The following is a 22,507-nucleotide window of genomic DNA, read 5'->3' on the forward strand; positions in this document are numbered from 1 at the left end:
CAAAAATGGAGAACATTTGAAAGGCTCAGCATATTAGACAGCATTACAGAGAGAAAAATATTCCAGATCAAGAGAATTGAAAAAGTAGAAATATTGGGCATTCTGTACACATATTAAAATCTAATATTATGAAAATAATAAACAATGTTAAATAGTACATTATAATTTTACTTTTGATCCAGATGAAGTGTTCTCAACTTGGAAAGTCTACTGGTTTCTCTCCCCACTGATGATGCCTGGCAGACTGAGCATTGACAACATTCGGCTTTGTTTCCGTAAACTCATTTTGAGGACGTTGATGACAAAACATTGTTCATATTTCATTATTAGAAACATAACATCATTACAAAAAAGTAAATTATGCATTTTTCTCATTGCAAATAATTTCTACTAATACCATCCTGTTAATCCACAATGATGTATTTCTTGTTCGATTCCTTTTCTCCAGCATAATCACTGCATTCCAGCTGGGTTGGAGACCTATTACTCTGAGCAAGATTCTGCATCTCGGGGAAGATTTTACACCGTCATTAACCACTACAACCTGGCAAAACAGACCATTTCACGCTCGGTTTCACCTTGGCTGGCTGCACTCTCTGAAGAGAAGGTGCTGGCGAAGGAAAGTGAAGGCGCTGGGAAAAATGCAGAGTAAACTCCCAGATTTAACCCTCGGTTCCTTGTAGAAACAAGTACGGGAACCAACTTTAGCTACTTAATGTACAAGGCACTGACATTAGTAAATTATGGAAGATAACTTATTAATTTGATCCAGCTTAGTTTTTCTTCCATTCTTCTTCATTCTGTTCATGTTATTTGTAAGTGTTAATGAAATTCTTTCCATAGTGGCATGCTTGTCTCATTTGATTAGTACATTCAGCTAAGATTGCTGTACTTTTAATAATCTCAGGTTGTGGATGTGAAAGTAAATCAGTAAGTAGACAAAGACCTGCTCCATATTCTGATTCAGTGGATAGATCTTTTTAAAACCTAATCACCTATGTCCTTTTTTAAAAAGCAGAGTCATCTCCAAAAAAAGAGAAACTAGTTTAGTGGTTAGTGAGTACTATGGTCATTTGGTATGTTAGAACAGCAAGATTATCTTTCAAATCTGCAGCAACAGTGAACTATTGCTCATGTTTAATGTAAAACAAAAACGAAAGTTGAATGTGGAAACAGCTGAAGTTTTTATATGAGAAACTATTCTGTCTGACACAATGAAGTTGATGCCTCACTTTGCATTTGAAAATAAATCTGTAGAATAAATGGATTGTGGGTTAACAAATTTGACATTTGGGTCTCAGTCGCACGCTTTGATCTTAAAGTACAGCAGGCAGTTCTGCCACCCCAGTTTTAAGTGGGGCTAAAGTGAAAGTTGTAACACCTCATTGACATTGGCCAAGTAGAAGCCTCAGTTAATCCACCGGGATTTCTAAAGGCCACAACTCTGAAGTCGTATACTTACTCTTCCGCTTCAACTGTCATGAAAGGAAGAAAAATACTTTGCCTCATTTTTTATGGTGGGCAGAGAGTATACCATCCATCCCCTATTTTGATGGAAATAATTATTTTATGTAAATACAAATTATCTAGATTGACTCTTACCATGCTTGGACTCCCCTAAGCGGCTATTTCTAAAAATAATGAGCGTACACTGAATGCTTAGGATTTTAACAGTATTTAAAAGCTCCTCCTTCCCTGCAATTGCACCCTCTTCCCAGAATGAGATTCAGCAGTTAGAATTTAATTACACATTTCTGTTGTCATTAACAGAAGCCAAATTTGTATATAAAAAGGACATATGAAACTTTAGCATTTCTAATGTCTGATAATTATTTCATAGATGTTAAGTGAAGCCTGATGTTTATGAAACACAATAACTGGGTATTAAAATATTTATTTGTCATCAGAATTTTTGCATAATGTTTTATAATTGACATGGTTGTCATTGTTCTCTTATGTTTTAGATAATCCTGGAAACATGACCTGGATTTAATTGTATTTCCTTTGTTTTGCATCTATTGTTCGATGCCCTTCAAATTCAAGCGGGCAACCCCAAATAGTTATATAGTTCCTTGATTTTGATATTTTAAATGTGCAGAAGCCAATTTGTCACATTTGCCGTCAGATAAAGAGATGCCAAAATGCCAGGTGTGGACAGCTTGAGACTGATTTCATCAGAATCACATTGGATGTTGAGGAAAATACATGGCAGAAAAAAGGAGGGGGGGGGGGGGGGGGGGGGAAGATGCAGACACAACAAAATTAAAATGAGTGCCAAAATGTCATGCTTTGTAAAACATGTGCCATACTTGTCATATAGTGTTTATGGTGTTAAGTCCTGTTTGTACAGAGCTCCATGTGTTTTATACATCTGAGCAAATGTTGTATTGGATGTAAAATGATGCAATGAGGGTAACTGATACACTATATAAAACAAATAAAGTGAAATAAAAATGATACTCTTTGTTTCTTTGGAAGAGCAAATTCCTTCCTGACCCCCAAGTTTGCAATCACTGTCGCAGGCAACACTACACATAAATAAATGCCTGTAGACACAAAATGCTGGAGTAACTCAGCGGGACAGGCAGCATATCTGGAGAGAAGGAATGGGTGACGTACCCGAAACATCACCCATTCCTTCCTTTCAGAGATGCTGCCTGTCCCGCTGAGTTACTCCAGCATTTTGTGTCTACCTTCGATTTAAACCAGCATCTGCAGTTCTTTCCAAAAAATAAAATGCTTGTCTGACTTTATCATGATTGCATAATAATTTATAACTATGTCCTTTTGATAATTGTTTTGGTTCTCTATCCTCAAGACTGATAGACCTGAAGATTGTACAAAATAATATGCTTTCCATTTAAATGCAGCTCTGATTTTAATTCCTTGTTTTCTCTTTTACTGGAGCTACTGGGGTCCATTTTCATCTTCACCTCCAAGTTGGAAAACAAGTCGGCATATTAGAAATCACTAGTTTTAAACACAGTGAAGATATAGATCTGGTCAATAAACCTCAGGCGTATTAGTAAAGAAGGTAAACATAAGCTATGATTGAGTTTCTGGGATACCTACTCTAAAGTGCGTTGGATAACTGGTCATTAAGGACATCATGCCAGTTAATCAGTGTAATCATGAGCTGCCCAATAGCAGCCAAATGACCAGTTACTACGAGCTGTAAAATTGACTGATTTATGTCACTTCAAAATGAGAACTGCATTGTTTTTGCCCAGGGACTACTGCTCCATTATGTCTCATGAAAATTAGCAAAGGCTTGAGATCAGGCTATGTACATTCATGGACTTTACAACAGTATACTATTGAACTAAGAGAATGTTTCCTTCCTCAGTATCATATTTTCCAAAAAATGGTCATGGATTTTTGCAATTTCACATCACTTTTATTATTTTAAAGACAAATACATATTGAAGAAACCAAAATTGTATTTATTTAATCTTGGCAAAACATGCCGTTCACTTCAGCTCTGGCACTAGAAATGCTACAGTGAAAGTACCATGCGAGCAAGCATTGCTTGAAGTTGCTTTTGTTCACTGGTTTCTTTCAAGGCTTTTCGAATTATAAATCAACATTATTTTACATAAAAACATACTCCATCCATGTGTCTCCAAAAACCAAGTATTGGTAGCAGAATTTATCTTTAAATGGATCACTAACGTTTGTTACTAAATACTCAATTTACAAACAAGTTACATTAAATAATATTGCAAAATTGTGCTGCACTCTAGTGCAAGCACAGATTTTAGATATTCAGTCAACAAGATATACGTTTTGAACTTCAATAAATCCTGTCAGGTTGTAATAAATGCAGCAAAATAAATCCCTTGGCTATCACCGTTTGCTAACTGTCATACCAGTCCAAGAAAAGCAGAGAGAATGAACACATCACCAAGAAAAAGAGGATCCAGACTCGAAATCCAGCATTATTTTTGATTGCCTGTTAAGAGAATAAAACTCAATATTAAATCAATTACAAAACTGCATTTCTGAACTTCACAGATGCCCATTACATTTTAGATCAATGTTTCCAATCAAAGTGATGGGACCTTGGTATTCACTCATTTTGCTACAATTCAAAGTTTTGCCTGTCAAGCAGTTATGAGAATATAGGAGAGACGCTGCAGGGACAGGCGGACAACGAGTAAATGGAAAAGGAACGGGGAAGGAAAATCTCAGCAGCAAGGAATTAGCAAGAATTATAATTTTATTTTCTTGGAACGTAGGTATCACCATCAAGATGAATATTTCCCATCCCTAGTTATCCTTGAAGGTGATGGTGAGACACCTTCTTCAACCTTACAGTCCTTTTAGTCAAGCTGCTCCATTAATGCATTTAGCTAGGGATTGCTAAATCAACAGACAGCCAACCATGTCATCTCTGAGTGCCCGCTCTCCCACCCACCAAATGAAGCTCAGGGCCTGGCAGACATTGATGCAGAGACAACAACCTGGCTGCTCAACACCCGGCTTGAGATCTAACTATTTCTTTGTTTTATGTTTCATTCGCAAGAAGAAGAAGAAGAGCTAGGGAATTTCATGATTTAGATCTGGCAGCAATGAGAGGGCAGCAAATTTATTTCAAAAGCAGCACAAAATGGATTATGGAGGGGAATCACCAGGTGGTTCATGTTCTCATGAGTATGTTACCTTTCTCTTAATGGTTTAGCTGCTGGGTTTGAGGTGTCATGGTGGCTCTGGTGAACAATCGCAGCCACAGACATCTGTGGTGATGGGAGTTAATGATAAGTTAGTGGATGGGAAGCATCCAGCAGATTACTCCTGTAGATAGATACAAAAAGCTGGAGTAACTCAGCGGGACAGGCAGCATCTCTGTAGAGAAGGAATGGGTGACGTTTCGGGTCGAGACCCTTCAGACTCGACCCGAAGCGTCACCCATTCCTTCTCTCCAGAGATGCCGCCTGTCCCGCTGAGTTACTCCAGCTTTTTGTATCTATCTTTGGTTTAAACCAGCATCTGCAAATCCTTCTTACACATTTAGACTACTCCTGTATCGTGTTTAAGCCTAAATTGCTTTGCCCAGAAGCTAGTAGCTTCTAAAGTAGCTAGAGCTGGAGTGGTCCAGGCAAGCTGAGATTCGTAGGTGAATTATAGGAGGTGGGGGAAAAACTACAGTGGGCCAGTTATCAGGACTGATTTAGTTTACTATAGAGGTGAAAGAGGTGAGCTGGAGACAAAAGTTTAACAAACTATGGGAAAAGGGAGAGGCGAGAGAATAAACTGGAACAGCCGATGCAGCTAAATAATATGACAGTCATCCCAGTAACTTTGCTCCTCCTGCAGTTGCTGCTTGGTTGGGAGGCGTTGCATTATCATCACAAACCCTCTCCTGATCACAATTATCATCGTAGAGACAGGGAACGTAGGTATTTATTTACCCTTCAAATCAGGTCTGTCAACCAAGATCAAAGTGCACAAATCAGTCGTACTCACAAGCCTTTTGTATGACTGCAAGACCTGAGACACTCTATAGGAAACACATCTAAAACTGTTCAAGTGGTTTCACATGAGATCTCTGTAGTTACTCATGGGCATCAAATGGCAGGAGAGTGGCAAACCTGGACGTTCTGGACCAGGCCAGCATGGTCAGTACTGAGGCCAAGACCATGAGGGAATAACTGCACTGGACAGGACATGTAATCCGTACGGACAGCTTCTTTACAGAGTTCTTGTACAGGGTCAGCGGAACAAGGGACATCCCAGAAAATGATACACAAGGATTGTATCAAAGAAAGCCTGAAATACAGTGGCATTCCTGCAAGAGAGTTGGACTACTCTGCCCAGGACAGAACGGGCTTGTGCGATTCCACCAAAAGGGCTTATATCAACTTTAAAGGAAGGATAAGAGACTGAGTCCCCAGAGCCAGAGATCACAGGATGGTCTTGGCAGCTACACCTGGCTTAGTGCCTTTCCTGTGTCCACACCATCCCCGGGTGCGTCTCTCCAGGACTGGTCTTGTCAGCCACACAGGCCCATGAACAAAGACTGCACAGCTAACATTGTTAAACTTGATGGTTAACTGATGACAAATTCAGGTCTTAATATTTACTGGAAGGGAATGGCACACGTAGTTTGGGCTTTGTCACTGATATTTACGAGTGAAGGGGCGTAGCGATATGGAATTGTGAGGAAAAGTAACCTTTTCCTCTCTGCAAACCATGAAGACATACATTTTGCGACCGACGAGGCAGTAGATTTCTGAACCCTGTGTATGTCTTCCCACCCAAGGCCTCCAAATTAGTTCCCAGTGTGGTTGTAAATATACCAGTCTTGTGCAGGGATAATCTTCTGGCTTGGATAGACACAAAATGCTGAAGTAACTCAGCAGGTCAACCCAAAAAGTCACCCTTTCCCTCTCTCCAGAGATGCTGCCTGTCCCGCTGAGTTACTCCAGAATTTTGTGTCTATCTTCGTGTAAACCAGTATCTGCAGTTCCTTCCCACACACTAGTCTTCTGGCTTGACCACAGGAATCAATGAAAGATGCAATCCCATCAGGCGAGCACCAGCTGAAGCCTTAGATCACATATAAGACAACAAATTGTATTTATGCTATCAATGATTTGGGGAGAAAGAAGTTTAAGAGAATTAAAGGAGCTTAACTATATCCTATAAGCTTTAATTTCAGTATTTCAGTTCATTATTCTAAGTGTAAATTGTTTTCAGCATAAGAATCAGTTTGCTCAACAGTGACATTCAGTGGCTATAAACTGCCAGCGCATGCATTCTCATTTGTATTTGGTGATAAATATATCACATTTCCTGGAGATTTTGTATTTAAAATACTAAAGATATATCACTGTACTACATTCAGATAATCGTCTTATTACTGGATAATGTTGATTTTATTATCCAGTATTTTTCTATTGATACATTGTTGCATCTATTTTACAATGTCTTTTATAATGGATTGGTGCAATTTGTTCAGAAATATTAATGCATAAAAGATGTCAATGTAAACAAAGAATAAATACAAAATGGATTGTTTGGGAATATTTGTGTGCATGAGTAGGCTGGAATTTATGAGCTGGGGCTCTCACCCCATGCCAACAGGAAGATCCCATTTCCATCCCTTTCTGAATCCAATGGGATCCCACTACTGGCCACATTTTCCCATCTCCACCCTTTTCTGCTTTCCGTAGAGACCGTTCCCTCTGAAACTCCCTGGTCAACTCATCCCTTCCCACCCATCCACCCCCTCCCCTGGTACTTTCCCCCGCAACACCTGTCCCTTTACCTCCACCCTCGACTACATCAAAGGACCCAAACAGTCTTTCCAGGTAAGCCAGAGGTTCACTTGCACCTCCTCCAACCTCATCTACTGTATCCACTGTTCCAGGTGTCAACTTCTCTACATCGGGGAGACCAAGCGCAGGCTTGGCGATGGTTTCGATGAACACCTCCGCTCAGTCCGTCTTAACCTACCTGATCTCTTGGTGGCACAGCGCTTCAACTCCCCCTCCCATTCCCAATCTGACCTTTCTATCCTGGGCCTCCTCCATTGTCAAAGAGAGGCCCAGCACAAATTGGAGGAACAGCACATATTTCGCTTGGGTAGTTAACACCCCAGCGGTATGAACATTGACTTCTCTAACTTTAGATAGACCTTGTTTTCCCTCTATCCCCTCCCCTTTCCAGTTCTCCCACCAGTCTTAAGGGCCTGTCCCACTGACGCGACCTTTCAGCGACTGTCTTCGACCTTCAAGCTCGAGGGCACTCGCCTGAAAAACCTCGAGCTGGATCGACCGTCAGCGATGAAACCGCGAGCCGGATCGACTGACTGCACACACACACAAACACATCGCACAGGGCGGGGGCCAGGGAAAGCGGGGGAGCGCTGTGTGAAATTCACACCCGTAATGAACAGGAAGGTAAAAGACGTCTGCACAGCGTACGGTAAGTCCTTTAGAGAGCAGGGAGGGGGGGGAGAAGGGGAGAGAAGAGGAGATAAGGAATGGAGACACTTTTAAGAAGCCAGACAACTTTTAATAAAGTTTAGCAGGCATTTAACATTACCGGTCGGTTTAAAATGCCCGGTCAGTGAAGGAGATTGCCTACGGCTGCCCACGACTACCTGTAACTACATAGCGACTCCACTCCACTGCACTACGAGTTCAAAACTTACATGCCGCACAATTTTTACTCGCGGAAAATTTTTCAACATGCTGAAAAATATTCCTCGACCAAACTGAGGCCGCAAGTATGTGGGAACTTCCCTCGAGCATGAAGGAGAGTTCTAGTGACCTCATACGACCTCCTAGGACCACGTGTCGACCATGCTGCGAGTTAGAGTCAAGGGCAAACTCTTCTAAACTCGCAGAATAGGTCGCCGCAGTGGGACAGCCCCTTTACTGTCTCCGGCTTCATTCTATCTTTGTCCCGCCCCCTCCCCTGACATCAGTCTGAAGAATGGTCTCGATCTAAAACGTCAACCATTCCTTCTCTCCAGAGATGCTGCCTCACCCACTGAGTTACTCCAGCATTTTGTGTTTACCTTCGATTTAAACCAGCATCCGCAGTTTTTTCTTACACATGAAGATCACTACCGCTGTAATAAGTGTCTGATGTTCTGAAGTTCAAGATCTGTACACATACACCATCAGTCATTTGTCACATTGTGCAATACATAATTAAAAATATTGCATCTTTCCCTGATTCCAGTCGTCAGGTCCCGTTGTCCTTCCTTGCTCACTATGATACTCACTCCGCACCTTTCTCAATAGGTGACTTATGTAAACTCACACTTACATAAACAATTTTGTACTCAGTCCCTATTGCAATCAATGCAGTTTGTAATTTCCACAACTGTATAATTACTCAGGTTTACATCGGAAGCAAGCTGCCAATGGCAGTGGTGGTTATCCAGAAGGCTGCGTACCGCAGTAAATGCCCCAACGGCGAGACGGAACTCAAGCCGCCGGTGCTTATCCAGAAGGCCATGCACCACAGAAAGTGGTCCGGATGTAACCGGACACCATTCAGCCAGTTTATCCTCTCAGGAAGCTATTTTGGGCAAGGGATGAGGATGGTGATTCCGACTTACATAAAATCCAACTTACACACGGGTTCACATAATGTAACTGTTACATAAGTTGTTGTTTACATTATTGAAAGCATTTTTCAGAGAAATCCAAGAACAACATTTGGAAATTAACATTATCCCTTACCTCTCTAATGTCTTCATTCCCTTCCTTAACATTTTCAGTTGTACCCACAACTAGTTCATGAATGTTGTCTATCTCTTTTTCCTGCCAAGCAAGAATAAATACATCTTAATAAACACCATGAACATCAGAAGTTGCCCATATGTACCATCTCACGATTATGTGAGGTCTGGTATGCAAACCACATCAACGTGGAAATGCTTTGCATTCTCAAACACAGAAAAAAAATGTTATCTATCAGTGATGTGAATAACAATTTTCAGGTATATTTTTGCACATAAAAAGTTTGACATTTTTCCTCTGTGGCACTATTAAAACAAAATCGGCCTAACTGCTACAAAAGGGAAACTTTAAGGGCACATGGCAGTAAGTAAAAATTGAGTTTCTACAAACTTTTGGGCCATATTAAGAATATTTTGTTATACTTCATAGGGGCAACCAGATAGGATTTGACTCTATCCTCTGGCTCTCGATTCTCCTACTCTGGACAAAAGACTGTCTATACCTTCAATGGGACAGAATTTCGAAAGTGGAGTGCAACAAACAGTTGCTGCTATATTGTATGCTGTTTCAAGAAACCCATGTGTATGATTCAACATTTAACACAGCATTGCTCCATTCTTTATGGCTTAGTGGCTCCATGCACATTATTTATCAGTGGCATGACATGTGGGTGTTGACAATTTTTGACATTGTTCCCACTGTGAATGGGAAATGTAATCTGAATTTCCAATTTCAGTTTACCAGAGATTGCTCACAAACTAAATTTTGAAAGACATTTCGTTCCCAGTGAACTTAAATCACTTGTCTACAGACTTTAGACTTTAGAGTTACAGAACAGAAACAGGCCTTTTGGCCCAATGACTCTGCGCCGACCAGTCCACTTCACACTAGGGACAATTTATAATTTTTACTGAAGCCAATTAACCTGTAGGTCTTTGGAGTGTGGGAGGAAATCAGAGTACCCGGAGAAAACTCAAGCGGCCACAGGGAAAAATTACAAACACCGTACAGTCGGCACCCGGAGGCAGGATCGAACCTGGGTCTCTGGCACTGTACGGCGGCAACTCTTCAGTGCTGCACTTGTTCTTAATGTAATTGTGCCAAATATATAGTAGGATTGTCACGGAACATATGTAAAAGATTTCACTGTACTTGGTTACACGTGAAAATAAAGCACCAATGATTCACTGAGAATGGAACATACGTGGCACACTGGTCAAAAGTGGATAAGCAGAGCACTGTGCCACCCTGCAACTTTATTTCAATGCTCTGGTTTATTTTGATCAGCATCATCAAATATGTTAGAATTTCATCTGTTATCTAAATTGTTAGAATTACATTACAGAAGAACATTATACAAAACTCACCTGTTGCAGCACTTTGTCAGTAAAAATTTCCTGAAGTCTGGAGATTTCAACAACTTTTCCTTCGATTTGTCTGTTCACAAAAATACAATATTTGTTTTCATCATAAAGGCCAAGGGTATATTCCTTTCAAATAAAAGCAATTGAAATAAATAGACAGCAATAATTTGGGGTCTTTAAAATAAATCGCAGCACTGGATGGTGAGTTAACTATCATCTACAATGGTCACCATGAGGTTTCAGATAACAATACACCAATGTGATTTTAAAAAGCAATGGGATTGATCAAGGAAGGGTTAACTGGATACTGATGATCCCGCCTGTTATTCTTTTTCTCTATTTAATTCACATTTTCCCACTGATCTCTAAACAATCAGTATTGGAGATTGAAAATTGTCACCATTCAGTATTTTCCCATGACGGATATATAAACTCTCCAGCTATTCCCCAACAAGATACCTCAGCCCCTAACCCCAAAATTATGGAACTGATGCACTACAATGCTTAGAACTATATACTGCACTCTGTATCTTCCCCTTTGCTCTATTTATTGTACTTGGGTTTAACTTGATTGTACTTATACACGTATATTTCATGTGTTTGGATAACCGAGCTTTTCACTGTACCTCGTTACACATGACCATAATAAACCTGAATCTAACAAAGGCTACAACAGTGTTTTACTTCCTTTTTTCATTCAAATGAACCTGTGGATTGTCCGAGTACCAAATTATAGGAAGATTTTCTTTGAGACTAGATACAATCAAAATAAAAACAAATGTTTCTGGGACACGGGAAATGCTGGTGACACCACACTCAGTTCTCGTCTGCTGCTGTCCCCAGTTAGGGTTGCTGCGAACACTGTTCCCCTTGCGCTGCTGTCATCTCTGTGCTGATGGTCCTTTCAATGCTGTTCATACACCTGTGACTAAACTTCAAAGGAGTACTTCATAAGTTGTAAAAACTACAGGCGCTGAAGGTGACATCTTTCTCTCGGTTGGAAACTCGGCATTGAGTATATTTTAAAGATACTTTTTTTCATGACTTGGACACCTTTGGCTAAACAAGCATTTACAGAGGGACACGGCAGTGAGCAGCTAAGTGTCTGATAGGAGCCACAAATAGTTTAGTCTAAGTAAAAATACATTTCCTTTCTTGAAGGACATTAACAGACCACCTGGATTTATAGTAACAGTCTGTTAGATTCATGGTCCCCACTGTTATTATTAATATTGTATTTAAATACTGGAATTTAATTTTTATAGGCACCGTAGTTGAATTTAAATATTTGTGGCTCTGCATTCAAGGCCTTTGGACACTGGTTGATTAATCATAGAATCAGGAAAGCCTACAGCATAGAAACAGGCCCTTTTGGCCAACCGTGATGCCTGTCTACGCCATTTGCCCATGTTAAGCACGTCTTCTATGCTTTCCCATCCCAGTATCTGCCAAAGTGCCTTTTAAACATCGTAATTGTATCTGCCTCCTCTGGCAGTTTGTTCCAGAAAACCATCAACCACCATGTGAACAGCATGTGTATCTTAAATTTCTCCCCTCTCACCTTAAACGTATACGCTCTAATTCTCTACTCCTCTGCCCTGGGAAAAGATTCTGACTACCTCACCTATCTATGCCCCCCCATAACTTTATAAACCTCCATGAGAACACCCCTCAACCACCACGTTCCAGTGAGAATAAACCTTCCCTATCCAATCGCTCCATTCCGAGCAACATCCTGGTGAATAATTTCTGCACTCTTTCTATTGGAGAAACATCCTTCCTGTGGTACAGAAACCAGAGCTGTATACAGGTGCACAACCTTTTATCCGACGATCCAAATAATGAAAAGCTCCGAATAGCGGACATTTTTTCGGTCCTTGAAGAAAGGTCCTTGAAGACGTTCACCGAGGGCGGCCCGCAGAGGTGACAGCGGAACCTCCGGTCGGTCCTCGAAGAAAGGGGAACTAAATCCCCATTCATAAAAGAGAAGGTGAGGGTATATTGCGCGGGAGGGTTAATAATTTACAATCTGCTGCTGCCTGCCCGCTGAGTTAAAAAGTTCCCACGGTAGACACGATACACAGTGTATCGTGAGTCTTGCGTGGGAATTTTTTAACTCAGCGGGCAGGCAGCAGCAAATTGTCGCTCTCTTCAGTCTCACCCAACCTACACCCCTCTGCTTCCCGGCCATGTGTGTGACCCCTTCCCTCCCCTCTCCAGCTCCCCGCCCATTGCACCAGCGCGGGGGCTTTGCACTGTCTTCACGTCGGAGCCAGTGCCAGTCACCGGAGACGTCAGGACTAACGGGACACCGGCCCCCAGGCCCACTGCAAGCACGGAGATCCCAGAGACCCACAGCCAGCAGCAGCCCAGCCCCGTTCCAATTCCAGAGGAACACGCTCCCCGTAGGGACAGAAGCTGATGGTGTGCAAGGTGCATCTTGGTCTTGAGGTTGCGGATGAGGGGGCGCAGCTCGGGCTGTGATGTCTCCGGCCACCCCCCTGTACAGGAGCTGAGACTGGGAACTGTGGGGTTGTTTGCAGTTGCAGAGGGAGGGGGCAAGGGCGGTACAGTTCCCAGTCTCAGCTCCAGTCCAGGGGGGTGGCCGGAAACGTCGGGACACCGGGACACCGATTGCAAGCACGGAGACTCACAGCCAGCAGCAACTCTAGCCCAGCCCCGCTCCAACTCCAGATGAACCCGGGTTGCGGATGAGGGGGCGCAGCTCGGGCTGTGGGCGAACTGCCACTTGTCGCTGTAGCGGCCCATCGGGGAGCGGGTTCCTGTTGGTCCTGACGTCTCCGGCCACCCCCCTGGACAGGAGCTGAGAGACGTCAGGACCACCAGAAGCCGCTCCCTGATGCGCCGCTACAGCGACAAGTGGCAGTTCGCCCACAGCCCGAGCTGCGTCCCCTCATCGGGACACCGACCCCCAGGCCCACTGCAAGCATGGAGATCCCAGCGACTCACAGCCAGCAACAACTCTAGCCCAGCCCCGCTCCAACTCCACATGAACCCGGGTTGCGGATGAGGGGGCGCAGCTCGGGCTGGGGGCGAACTGCCACTTGTCGCCGTAGCGACCCATCGGGGAGCGGATTCCTCTGGAGTTGGAGGGACAGGGAGACACGGCGACTTTTGAGAATGGTGGGCAATCACTTCCAAAGTTCTGCCCACACAGTCAGTACACCTCTCCTACACTTGACTCCCGCACTAAGATCATCTCGCAGAGAATGATCCCAGCCTAACCCTCCCTATTCTCTCCTATTCTGCAAGAAAAAACTACATTGAAGACTCAAACTCGCGATCAAGTAACTGCCGGGATCGAGGCGCAAACTCGCGACCTTGCGGATATGAGCCGAGCACTCTACCACTGAGCCAGCCGTTAAAATCTACGCTAAAAATCTTCCATTCCGAAAGCCGAAAAATTCTGAATTACGAAAAGTGTCTGGTCCCAAGGCTTTCGGATAAAAGGTTGTGCACCTGTACTATACTACAAGTGCAGTTTATCCAATGTTTTGCATAACTTCAACATTGCATTCCAATTCTTATGCTTTATTACATTGATCTATGAAGGTAAGCATACCAAAAGCATTCAGGCTCCTGAACACTACACAACATTAACCCCAGCTACTATGAACTTCTATAGACTGTCTTTGGTTGCAGTAAGGACTTAGGTTGTTGCACCAGTATTATATATGATCTGTGTGAATTGCATCTCTGTCCTGTTAAGCTGTTGCAAGTAAGAATTTCATTGTTCTGTTGCCGATACTACCCTATCCAACTGTGTCACCGCTTTCAGGAAACTATAAACTTGCACCTCAAGGTCCATCTGTCCATCAACACAGGACCCCAGACCCCCTTGCCAATTACTCCATATGCCATAATTTGACTTCCCAAAGTACATGACTTTACATTTGTTTGGATTAAATTCTGCACCGGTCCTCCAGCTGATCAATGTCCCACTGCAAGATTATCTTGGATAATCTTCTTTACTACCTAAAACACCATTAATTTTCATTTTATACATCAAAGGATGATAGAGGCCTGAGGGATTCAAGGCAACCTAAAATATGCAAGCTTATGGGAAGCAGAGGGTGACGGTGTCAAGTGTTGTACTGACTGGAAATCTTGATTAAGTGTTGTATTGTAGTAATTGATGCTGGTCGTGTGTCTGTGTGTGTACACAAACAAATCTTTGACTTCATCTACTTGTATAATTACTTTCCAATCGTGCTTGACAAACCTACCAACCACTACTATTAGAAACTCATGTCAAGAATGTTTAATTATATGTACTGTCACAGAACAATGACATTCTTACTTGCAGCAGCATAACATTTCTGTAAATACAGTACTCAATAGATAACATAATAAACAAACTGAAAAAAAGTTAAATAAGTTTAAAAAACCCCCCATAGATCATGTTCCCATCAAACGCCAGACTATCCTGAGTTGGCAAAATTTGTCATTCCTTCAACATTACTGATGGCTTCGAACTCCCAAACCAACAGCACTATGAATGCCCCTTCACCAGTTGCCTAGTGGTAAAGACAGGCAGCACCACCATCTCAGAATAATTAGGGATCAGTAGTAAATGTCGGGCTTTCCAGCGATGCCACATCCTGTAAGTTAATAAGCAAAACTGCTTCAGAAAGAGTGTGCTGGGTGGATGTTAGCGACCCTTATGGAAGTACGAAGTGTTCCAAGACAGCAGAGTACAATCTGTCCAAATAGCTTTTAAATTCAACATCTCACATTTAATATGCTGGCAACAATGCTCCAGGCCTAAAAAAAAACATTACAAAGAAAGCTACAAACCAGAACTAAATGAAAGGACTAAAAGAAAAACACTTGGAAGATGTACAAAACAGCTGTTGGTGCTTTTGCAACGAGACTTGCAGCTCAACATACAACACAAAACCTTTTATCCAAGATTATATTATGCCACCTCTAACCCCTGAACAGTGCAGAAATTTAAAACAGCTGCTTTTTTGTTGGGTGGAGAGATAAATATAACATGAATAACTAAAACAGCTCTTTGTAAGAAGACACACGAGAAAAAGAAAATTGGAAATGTTCTACTGGCTAACTCGAACACGAAAATAGTGGAATGAAGAAAGGGCAAAGGCCATGAACCGCACAGACTGTGTCCCATCTACAATATCAGGAATTCCATACCACTTATTAATTCTCCTGCGGGAGGTAACTGAGAATGTGTACTGGCTGTAGGAAGTTCCGTGAAATTTCTCTTGGAGCCCTGGGGTAATTTTGCGAAACTCCTCTAATACTGAAGTAGACATTAGGCAGTCCCCGGCAAATACATCCTGCAGGCATGTCCATGGCTTTTGCAGTACAAGATTCATTTTCTTTTGTACAACATTTGATCTTCTAATTCGATTCATATCTGTCTAACTTTCATTCTTAATTTTCAGCAGATGTTGATCCAAATGATTATTAACAAAACTGCCAAGGAGTAGCTTCACTGCTTTTTAACAGGAGAGCACCACAAAGAACTACGACACAGGAGAAACACCGTTTCTGGTTTTAAAACTTAGCTCATTTGTGCATTTTGGTTCTCTAATTCTTGGTTGGGACCTCAATTCATGATTAGCTAATAAATAGAAAGTTAGCTCATGCGCTCTGATGGTAGGCCCGCAATCATGGGCTTGGGGCTGATGTTAAAAGGGTCCCACAACCAATATAGAGCAAAGTGAACAACTCTTCAATGGTACCCCACCTAACACTGTAGGGGGAGCTTGGATGTCAGTAGTAGTAGTTGAAGGGTGTGCGGTGTGGGTTGGAGGGGAGGAAGAGAATGCAGATGTGTGCTGTGGCAGCAATCAGCAATTTTCTAAGCACCACTGGAATTGCAGGGAGATGGCAAGCCAGACGACCCCCCCCACCCCCCATTTTCAGTTACAGCTTTGGAGATGCTGATGGAAGGAGTCAGAGCAAAATTTCGTAACCTATTGCATTTTGGAAAAGATCGCAAACATAAGGGAAAATAAACACCAAACCATTAAAGAATTAAGATATGTGGTGCTATTATTAAAAGATGGTGAAGTGTAACCAGTAAGTCTTGGAGAAGAAATTAAATAATAGTAAAATGGGAGCTTGTGCCATGATTCCATCTCAGGGGAAAAGTGATTCCTAAATCTAGGAATATAATCCTGTCTGGAGACATATTTCCCTTCACCTTTAATAGTTTTCTAGAAAGAGCTGACGGTCATTAACTGTATTCAAATATGCATTGGATTGAATTGTTTTCTTTACATGCCTTTCTGTCAAAAGAGCTGCATTATTAGAGCGTTACCTCACTTCATCCACCAGGCTATTCATCTCACTGACAAGGCGCTGGTTTTCTTGCTCAAACTGCCAAAAAAGAAACAGGGTTTAATTTTCCATTGCAAAATATGAAACATCTGAATATTCATATCCAGCCTACTCAATTCAGGTTCATTTATAATGTCTTCTTGTCACAAATAAAAGAAAGAAACCGAGAAATCAATTTGTGAGCATAGAAAGCTTTCAGGGAGAAACAATTATTTTTTGTTGTTGTTACCAAATCTACCAAACCTTTCTGGATACAGACTATATCATACAACGAAGGTCTGGAATGAACAAAGATTTGAAGAATCAGTCAGATTCCAACAGTCTAACTTGTAAATGATTTATTTCTTCTCCATTCAGGTAATTCATTTATTAGTTTGTGTGTGAATAAAATCTATACACAAGCCACAGCAAAACCGGCACACATTCAGAATGCATAAAATGACCAAATTCAAGTATACAAGATAAGATAAGATAAGATAAGATACATTTATTGTCATTTGGACCCCTTGAGGTCCAAACGAAATGCTGTTTCTGCAGCCATACATACAAACACATAGACCCAAGACACAACATAATTTACATAAACATCCATCACATTGCTGTGATGGAAGGCCAAATAAATGTATTTCTCCACTGCACTCTCCCCCCCCCCGATGTCAGAGTCAAAGTCAAAGCCCCCGGCTGGCGATGGCGATTGTCCCGCGGCCATTAAAGCCACGCCGGGTGGTGCGAGGTCGCACACCGGGTCTTGATGTTGGAGCCCCCGGTGTGCGCTCGCAGAGTCCCGCGGCCATTCCAAGCTGCGCGGGGCGGTGGTGTCAGGCCCCGCTCCAGGAGCTCTTCAACCCCGCAACTCGGGCGGGGGAAGTCGCCGTTGCGAGAGCCCTGAAAAGCGGTCTCCCTCCAGGGACCCGCGGGCTCCCGGTGCCGCCGTCCACAGACCTGCCGTTGAAGCCTCCGACTCTCCGGTCGGGCCGCAGCAGCAGCAGCAGCAGCAGCGCTCCTCCACCGCTCCACCCGCTCCGGACTCGGCCAGCCCCGCGACGGAGAGGTGAGTAGTCGGCACCAGAGTCCCCGGCTTCTTCCTGTTGTAGGCCGCTCCTCGTTGCGGCCCCAACGACAACGGAAACCCGACGAGAAAAGGTCGGGTCTCCAGTGCAGGGAGAGATTTAAAAAGTTTCCCCCCCCCCCCCTCCCACCCCACCCCCCACCCCCCCACACACACACACCCCAACAAAAAAATAACAGAAACTACATTAAAACACAGACAGAAAAAAATAAAACGCGGACAGACTGCAGAGGCCGCTGCTGGCCAGAGCCGCGCCGCCCACCGGAAAATACTCATTGTTCCATTCAGAATTTGGAAAAATGGATGGGACAACTTTCTGCAACATGTAATCACTTTGAAACCATCAGCATGTTCTCCATTATTGACCATGGTATTTTTACATCATTGCAAAATCACATCAGATTCTGATAATCCAGTACTCTATTATTCGGAAATCTGATGACAGTATTTGGCTCTTTCATTTGTGGAGGACGTGAGCCAGCTGTCCAGGCCGAAAATCTGGAACCGCAATTCTGGAATTACAATGGAACTGGACTGTGTGCCGGATGTGTGGCTGGATAGCAGCCTGGAACAACAGGGTTCGGGAACATGGTTAGGTTTATGGCCATCCCACGATTAGGAGTGTTTATATATTTCCCGCTGGGAGTACTTATATATCACCCTATCGTGGCCATGCTCTCATTTCACTGTTACCATCAGGAAGGTGGTACAGGAGCCCGAGGAGAGTTTTCTCCAGGTTCAAGAATAGCTTCTTCACATCAACCACCAGATTCAGATTCAGATTCAGATTCAATTTTAATTGTCATTGTCAGTGTACAGTACAGAGACAACGAAATGCATTAGAGACAACAAAATGTTTTCACCAGGTTCTTGATCCATGCTGCACACGCTAACCACAACCCTACTTCAGCAACAAACCAGTACAGACTTTGCACTGCAATGTTACTCCTACATGCTTTGGTTTTTGTACCATCATGATCTACTTTACTTAAGAGTAACTGATAATTAATTAATTGTTTGCCGTTGCATCTAATACACCTATGATGCTGCAGCAAGTATGAATTCTATTGTACAAGCACATGTCCATGCATATGAAAAAAAACCCACTTGACTATTGCACATGGAATGAAGTTCTGTATGAGGGAATTTAGACTGTTGGTGTTGTTTTAGGTTCAATGGTTGCCATTTAAGACACAGACGATTTTCTGCTCAGAGGATTGTGTATCTGTGAAAATCATCACCCCAGTAGATTTCAAGATGATGCCTGTGTAGTCCTCAAAAGTGTGGATTGTGAGCCAAGCTCCTGGGTCATCCTGAATTCTTTTTGCCAGCTCATGTGAACAGCTTAAATATAGAGTCATAGAGTGGCAATGGCAACAGAGCCCTATGGCCCAACTTGCCCTTGCCGACTAAGATGCCCCATCCACACGAGCCTCACTTGCCTGGGTTTGGCCCATATCCCCCTAAATATTTCCTATCCATGTACTGGTCCAAATGTCTTAAATCTTGTTATAGTACCTGACTCAACTACCTCCTCTGGCAGCTTGTTCCACATTCCCACCACCTTCTGTCTGAAAATGTTACTCCTCAGGTTCCTATTAAATCTTTCCCTGCCTACCTCAAACCTATGCCCACTGGTTCTTGATTCCTCCAAGGGGGCATTTAAATAAAAAACAAGATCCCATGAATATGTAGTGTTCGACAAATGATAAATATACCATTTATTTTTGATACACACATATAAAAGCATATAAAACCAGATCATACTCATCGAGCTAGGCAGATTGAATAATCATTTCTCTGGAACGTCGGAGGTTGATGGGAGACTTGATAGAAGTATATAAAATAATGGGGCATAGATAGGGCAGACGGTCAGAACCTTTTTCCAAGAATGGAAATGTCCAACGCTACAAGGCTACAAGGTGACAGAAGGAAAGTTTCAATGGAGATGTGCGAGGCATGTTTTATTTACACAGAGAGTAGTGGGGGCATGGAACGTATTGCCAGGGGTGGTGGTGGAGGCAGATTTGATAGTGGTGTTTAAGAGGCTTTTGGACAGGCACATGAAAGTGCAGGAAATAGAGGGATATGAATCATGTACAGGCAGATGAGATCAGTTTAACCTGGCATCATGTTTGGCAAAAACATTGTGGGCTGAAGAGCCCAAACACATGCTGTACTGTTCTATGACATTTCACATGATAATTTTTTGTTTTTATTTCAGATTCCCAGCATTCACAATAATCTGTGATTGCTTTTATTTTCTACTACTAGATTTCCTGTTCCAGCTGTGGTATTCATTAAAAGAAAATTGAATCTCGCATCTTCTCTTAATAACAGGTTTATGCCAACATTCAATTCCATTTGACCGCAAAAATGCAAACATAACACAGAAACAATGTAATAGAATAGCAAATAAATACCAGACAGAAAGGATAAGTGATCGTTAAACTTCGTTGAAAGAGTAAGGACCATGTGTTAAATTTCTCACAATCTATTCTAATAGTACACACACTTGATACAACTTACCATACATTAATTATCCATCTTTGGGATCGGGATCTATAAATAACTATCAATTATGCTGAGGAACTGAACATACCACTTGTATTTCTTCAGGTGAAAGCTCGTCATCCTTTGCATCATCCCAAATATCCAAATTATCCTGTGTTTCTGGAAATCTTTTTCCTGTGTGGAAAGAAAATATGCATAAAGTAATTTTAACTTTGATGTTAAATGTAAAGAATCAATTGGTGCTGTGAACAAGAAGCTAGCTTGCTTGAAGAAATAAAGAGGATATATATTATAAGTTTCAAGCAAAATGATACGGTGGTCTTATAACACATGCAGCTCAGGATATTTACTGTTACAAACCATTGCTTTCATCTTTTAAGACTAATTCCTCTGAATTTTCAGGCCCAGCAGGAGGAATCCCCTCTGAAGGTGAAATGAACATCTTGCCGCTATGCTGTTCGCGCTCAAGTCTTGACCTGTTAAAAAGTAAATCAGTCAGAACACCGTATAACAATAGAGTAGACTTTTTCTGCTGTGGGGGGACGTTTCATGTTGATTTCTATAGTGTACTGTTCTGTGTCTTTTTTCTTTTTCCTCTTTTTTGTTTTGTATGGATTTATTGACATTTGATCTGTTCAATTAATTTAATCAATCTCTGTAAAGCACTTTGGTTCAAATACTGGTTTTGTTGAAAAGTGCTATATAAATAAAGATTATTATTATTATTATTATTTCTCATCCCTAGATTTCCTCATTTACAAAATCACTTGAAATTAAAAAGTCTCTGAGTGTCAAAATTAAAAGATTCAGAATATTACTGTAACTCAAGGACTTATATCATTTCCTAGTTAGAATGATGTAAATAAATTTTATCATAATGAGCAATTGGCATGGCTCAACAACAAATTACGTAAGCCACAGAGCCATTTTTGGTACACATTTTAAATGTTGCCACATTATTTTTCAAAACCATTGGTTGGGTTCTATAGAATGATGGAAATTTCATCTCCAATACAACTGGTTTTGATATCTTTCATAAGAGCTAAACTCATAAAAAATTTAAATATAAAAGAATCAAGTAGGAATAATTAACACCTTTCTATTTATTAAGCTCGCCTTGTGGCAAAAGACAAACAATCAGAACAAGAATAGATGGCAGTTTTACAATATTTAGAAAAAATTACACCAGTAATTATTCATTCAAAAAGCATTAAAATAATCATGTAATAGTATTTCATTCTAATTTGCAATATGGATTAAATCAGAAATGAACACACAGGAATACAATTATAATAGTTTTACTTACAATGAAATTGGCCCAACTGCCAAAAGTATTGGCTGCTATAAATCAAACTGCTGCATTATTTCTTATCAAAACATACTGAGAAATTTATCTTAATGGCAAATTTATACAAAATGTCAACATAAAATTCTAATTAGGCTTGTCTTCATTATTCAATTCTCCATTATGGGGATATATTTGAAATGCTTGAAATAATACAATGGTTTCAAAGGGTAATTAGTGAATTAAACTTTATTTATAAATATAACACGGGCTCTGGTCTAAATTTAAGATATTCACTGGCAACATACTGGGAGCAGTTCGAAGAGTCACAACATTTAAGATGGAGATAGATAAATGTGAGCAAGAAAACTGCAGGTGCTCATGATTATAACAAAATTAAATCATAAATTTGTGTGTGCTATTAAAGAATGTGCATTTATGAAATTGTGAAAATTAAGTAGGAAGGATGAAATGGAGATAGATAAAACTAATCATTTTCCAGAAACACATATGGGGGAGTTTTAATTTGTTTGGTAATTTGCAATTTTTATATCAGGGAACTGCTGTTTTTTTTAACCTGAAACTGTTGCACAATTAATTGTTAAACTACTTTTGGTTAGGCCTGGGTTAAGTTGAAGTCTGACTTCTGCAAACATCTTGAAACTGCACAATGGCCTTCTGGCAGCCCTCTCAATTAAACAGCTTCTTGGTGGGTACACTTTATCAGCTTAACTGGTGCAAG

At 41.5% G+C, this 22,507-nt stretch overlaps 2 protein-coding genes across 4 annotated transcripts in view; one reads left to right on the forward strand and one right to left on the reverse strand.

Moving 5' to 3' along the window:
* Positions 1 to 2,454, forward strand: part of LOC129701529 (neuronal vesicle trafficking-associated protein 1-like) — a 50,628-nt gene extending 48,174 nt beyond the window's left edge. For all 3 annotated transcript variants that reach the window (XM_055642781.1, XM_055642789.1, XM_055642797.1), the window contains exon 5: positions 449 to 2,454. In XM_055642781.1, coding sequence (XP_055498756.1) covers positions 449 to 652 — 204 coding nt within the window. In that variant the 3' untranslated portion in view covers positions 653 to 2,454. The remainder of the gene's footprint in view (positions 1 to 448) is intronic.
* A 921-nt stretch (positions 2,455 to 3,375) lies between these two features.
* Positions 3,376 to 22,507, reverse strand: part of stx18 (syntaxin 18) — a 31,184-nt gene continuing 12,052 nt past the window's right edge. The window contains exons 4-9 of the mRNA XM_055642770.1: positions 20,841 to 20,956; positions 20,569 to 20,654; positions 16,878 to 16,936; positions 10,568 to 10,637; positions 9,201 to 9,281; positions 3,376 to 3,952 (exon numbers count right to left, since the gene is read on the reverse strand). Of these exons, the coding sequence (XP_055498745.1) occupies positions 3,857 to 3,952; positions 9,201 to 9,281; positions 10,568 to 10,637; positions 16,878 to 16,936; positions 20,569 to 20,654; positions 20,841 to 20,956 (508 nt within the window). The 3' untranslated portion in view covers positions 3,376 to 3,856. The remainder of the gene's footprint in view (positions 3,953 to 9,200; positions 9,282 to 10,567; positions 10,638 to 16,877; positions 16,937 to 20,568; positions 20,655 to 20,840; positions 20,957 to 22,507) is intronic.

The sequence above is a fragment of the Leucoraja erinacea genome, chromosome 1, assembly GCF_028641065.1.
Source record: "Leucoraja erinacea ecotype New England chromosome 1, Leri_hhj_1, whole genome shotgun sequence".
NCBI lineage: Eukaryota > Metazoa > Chordata > Chondrichthyes > Rajiformes > Rajidae > Leucoraja > Leucoraja erinaceus.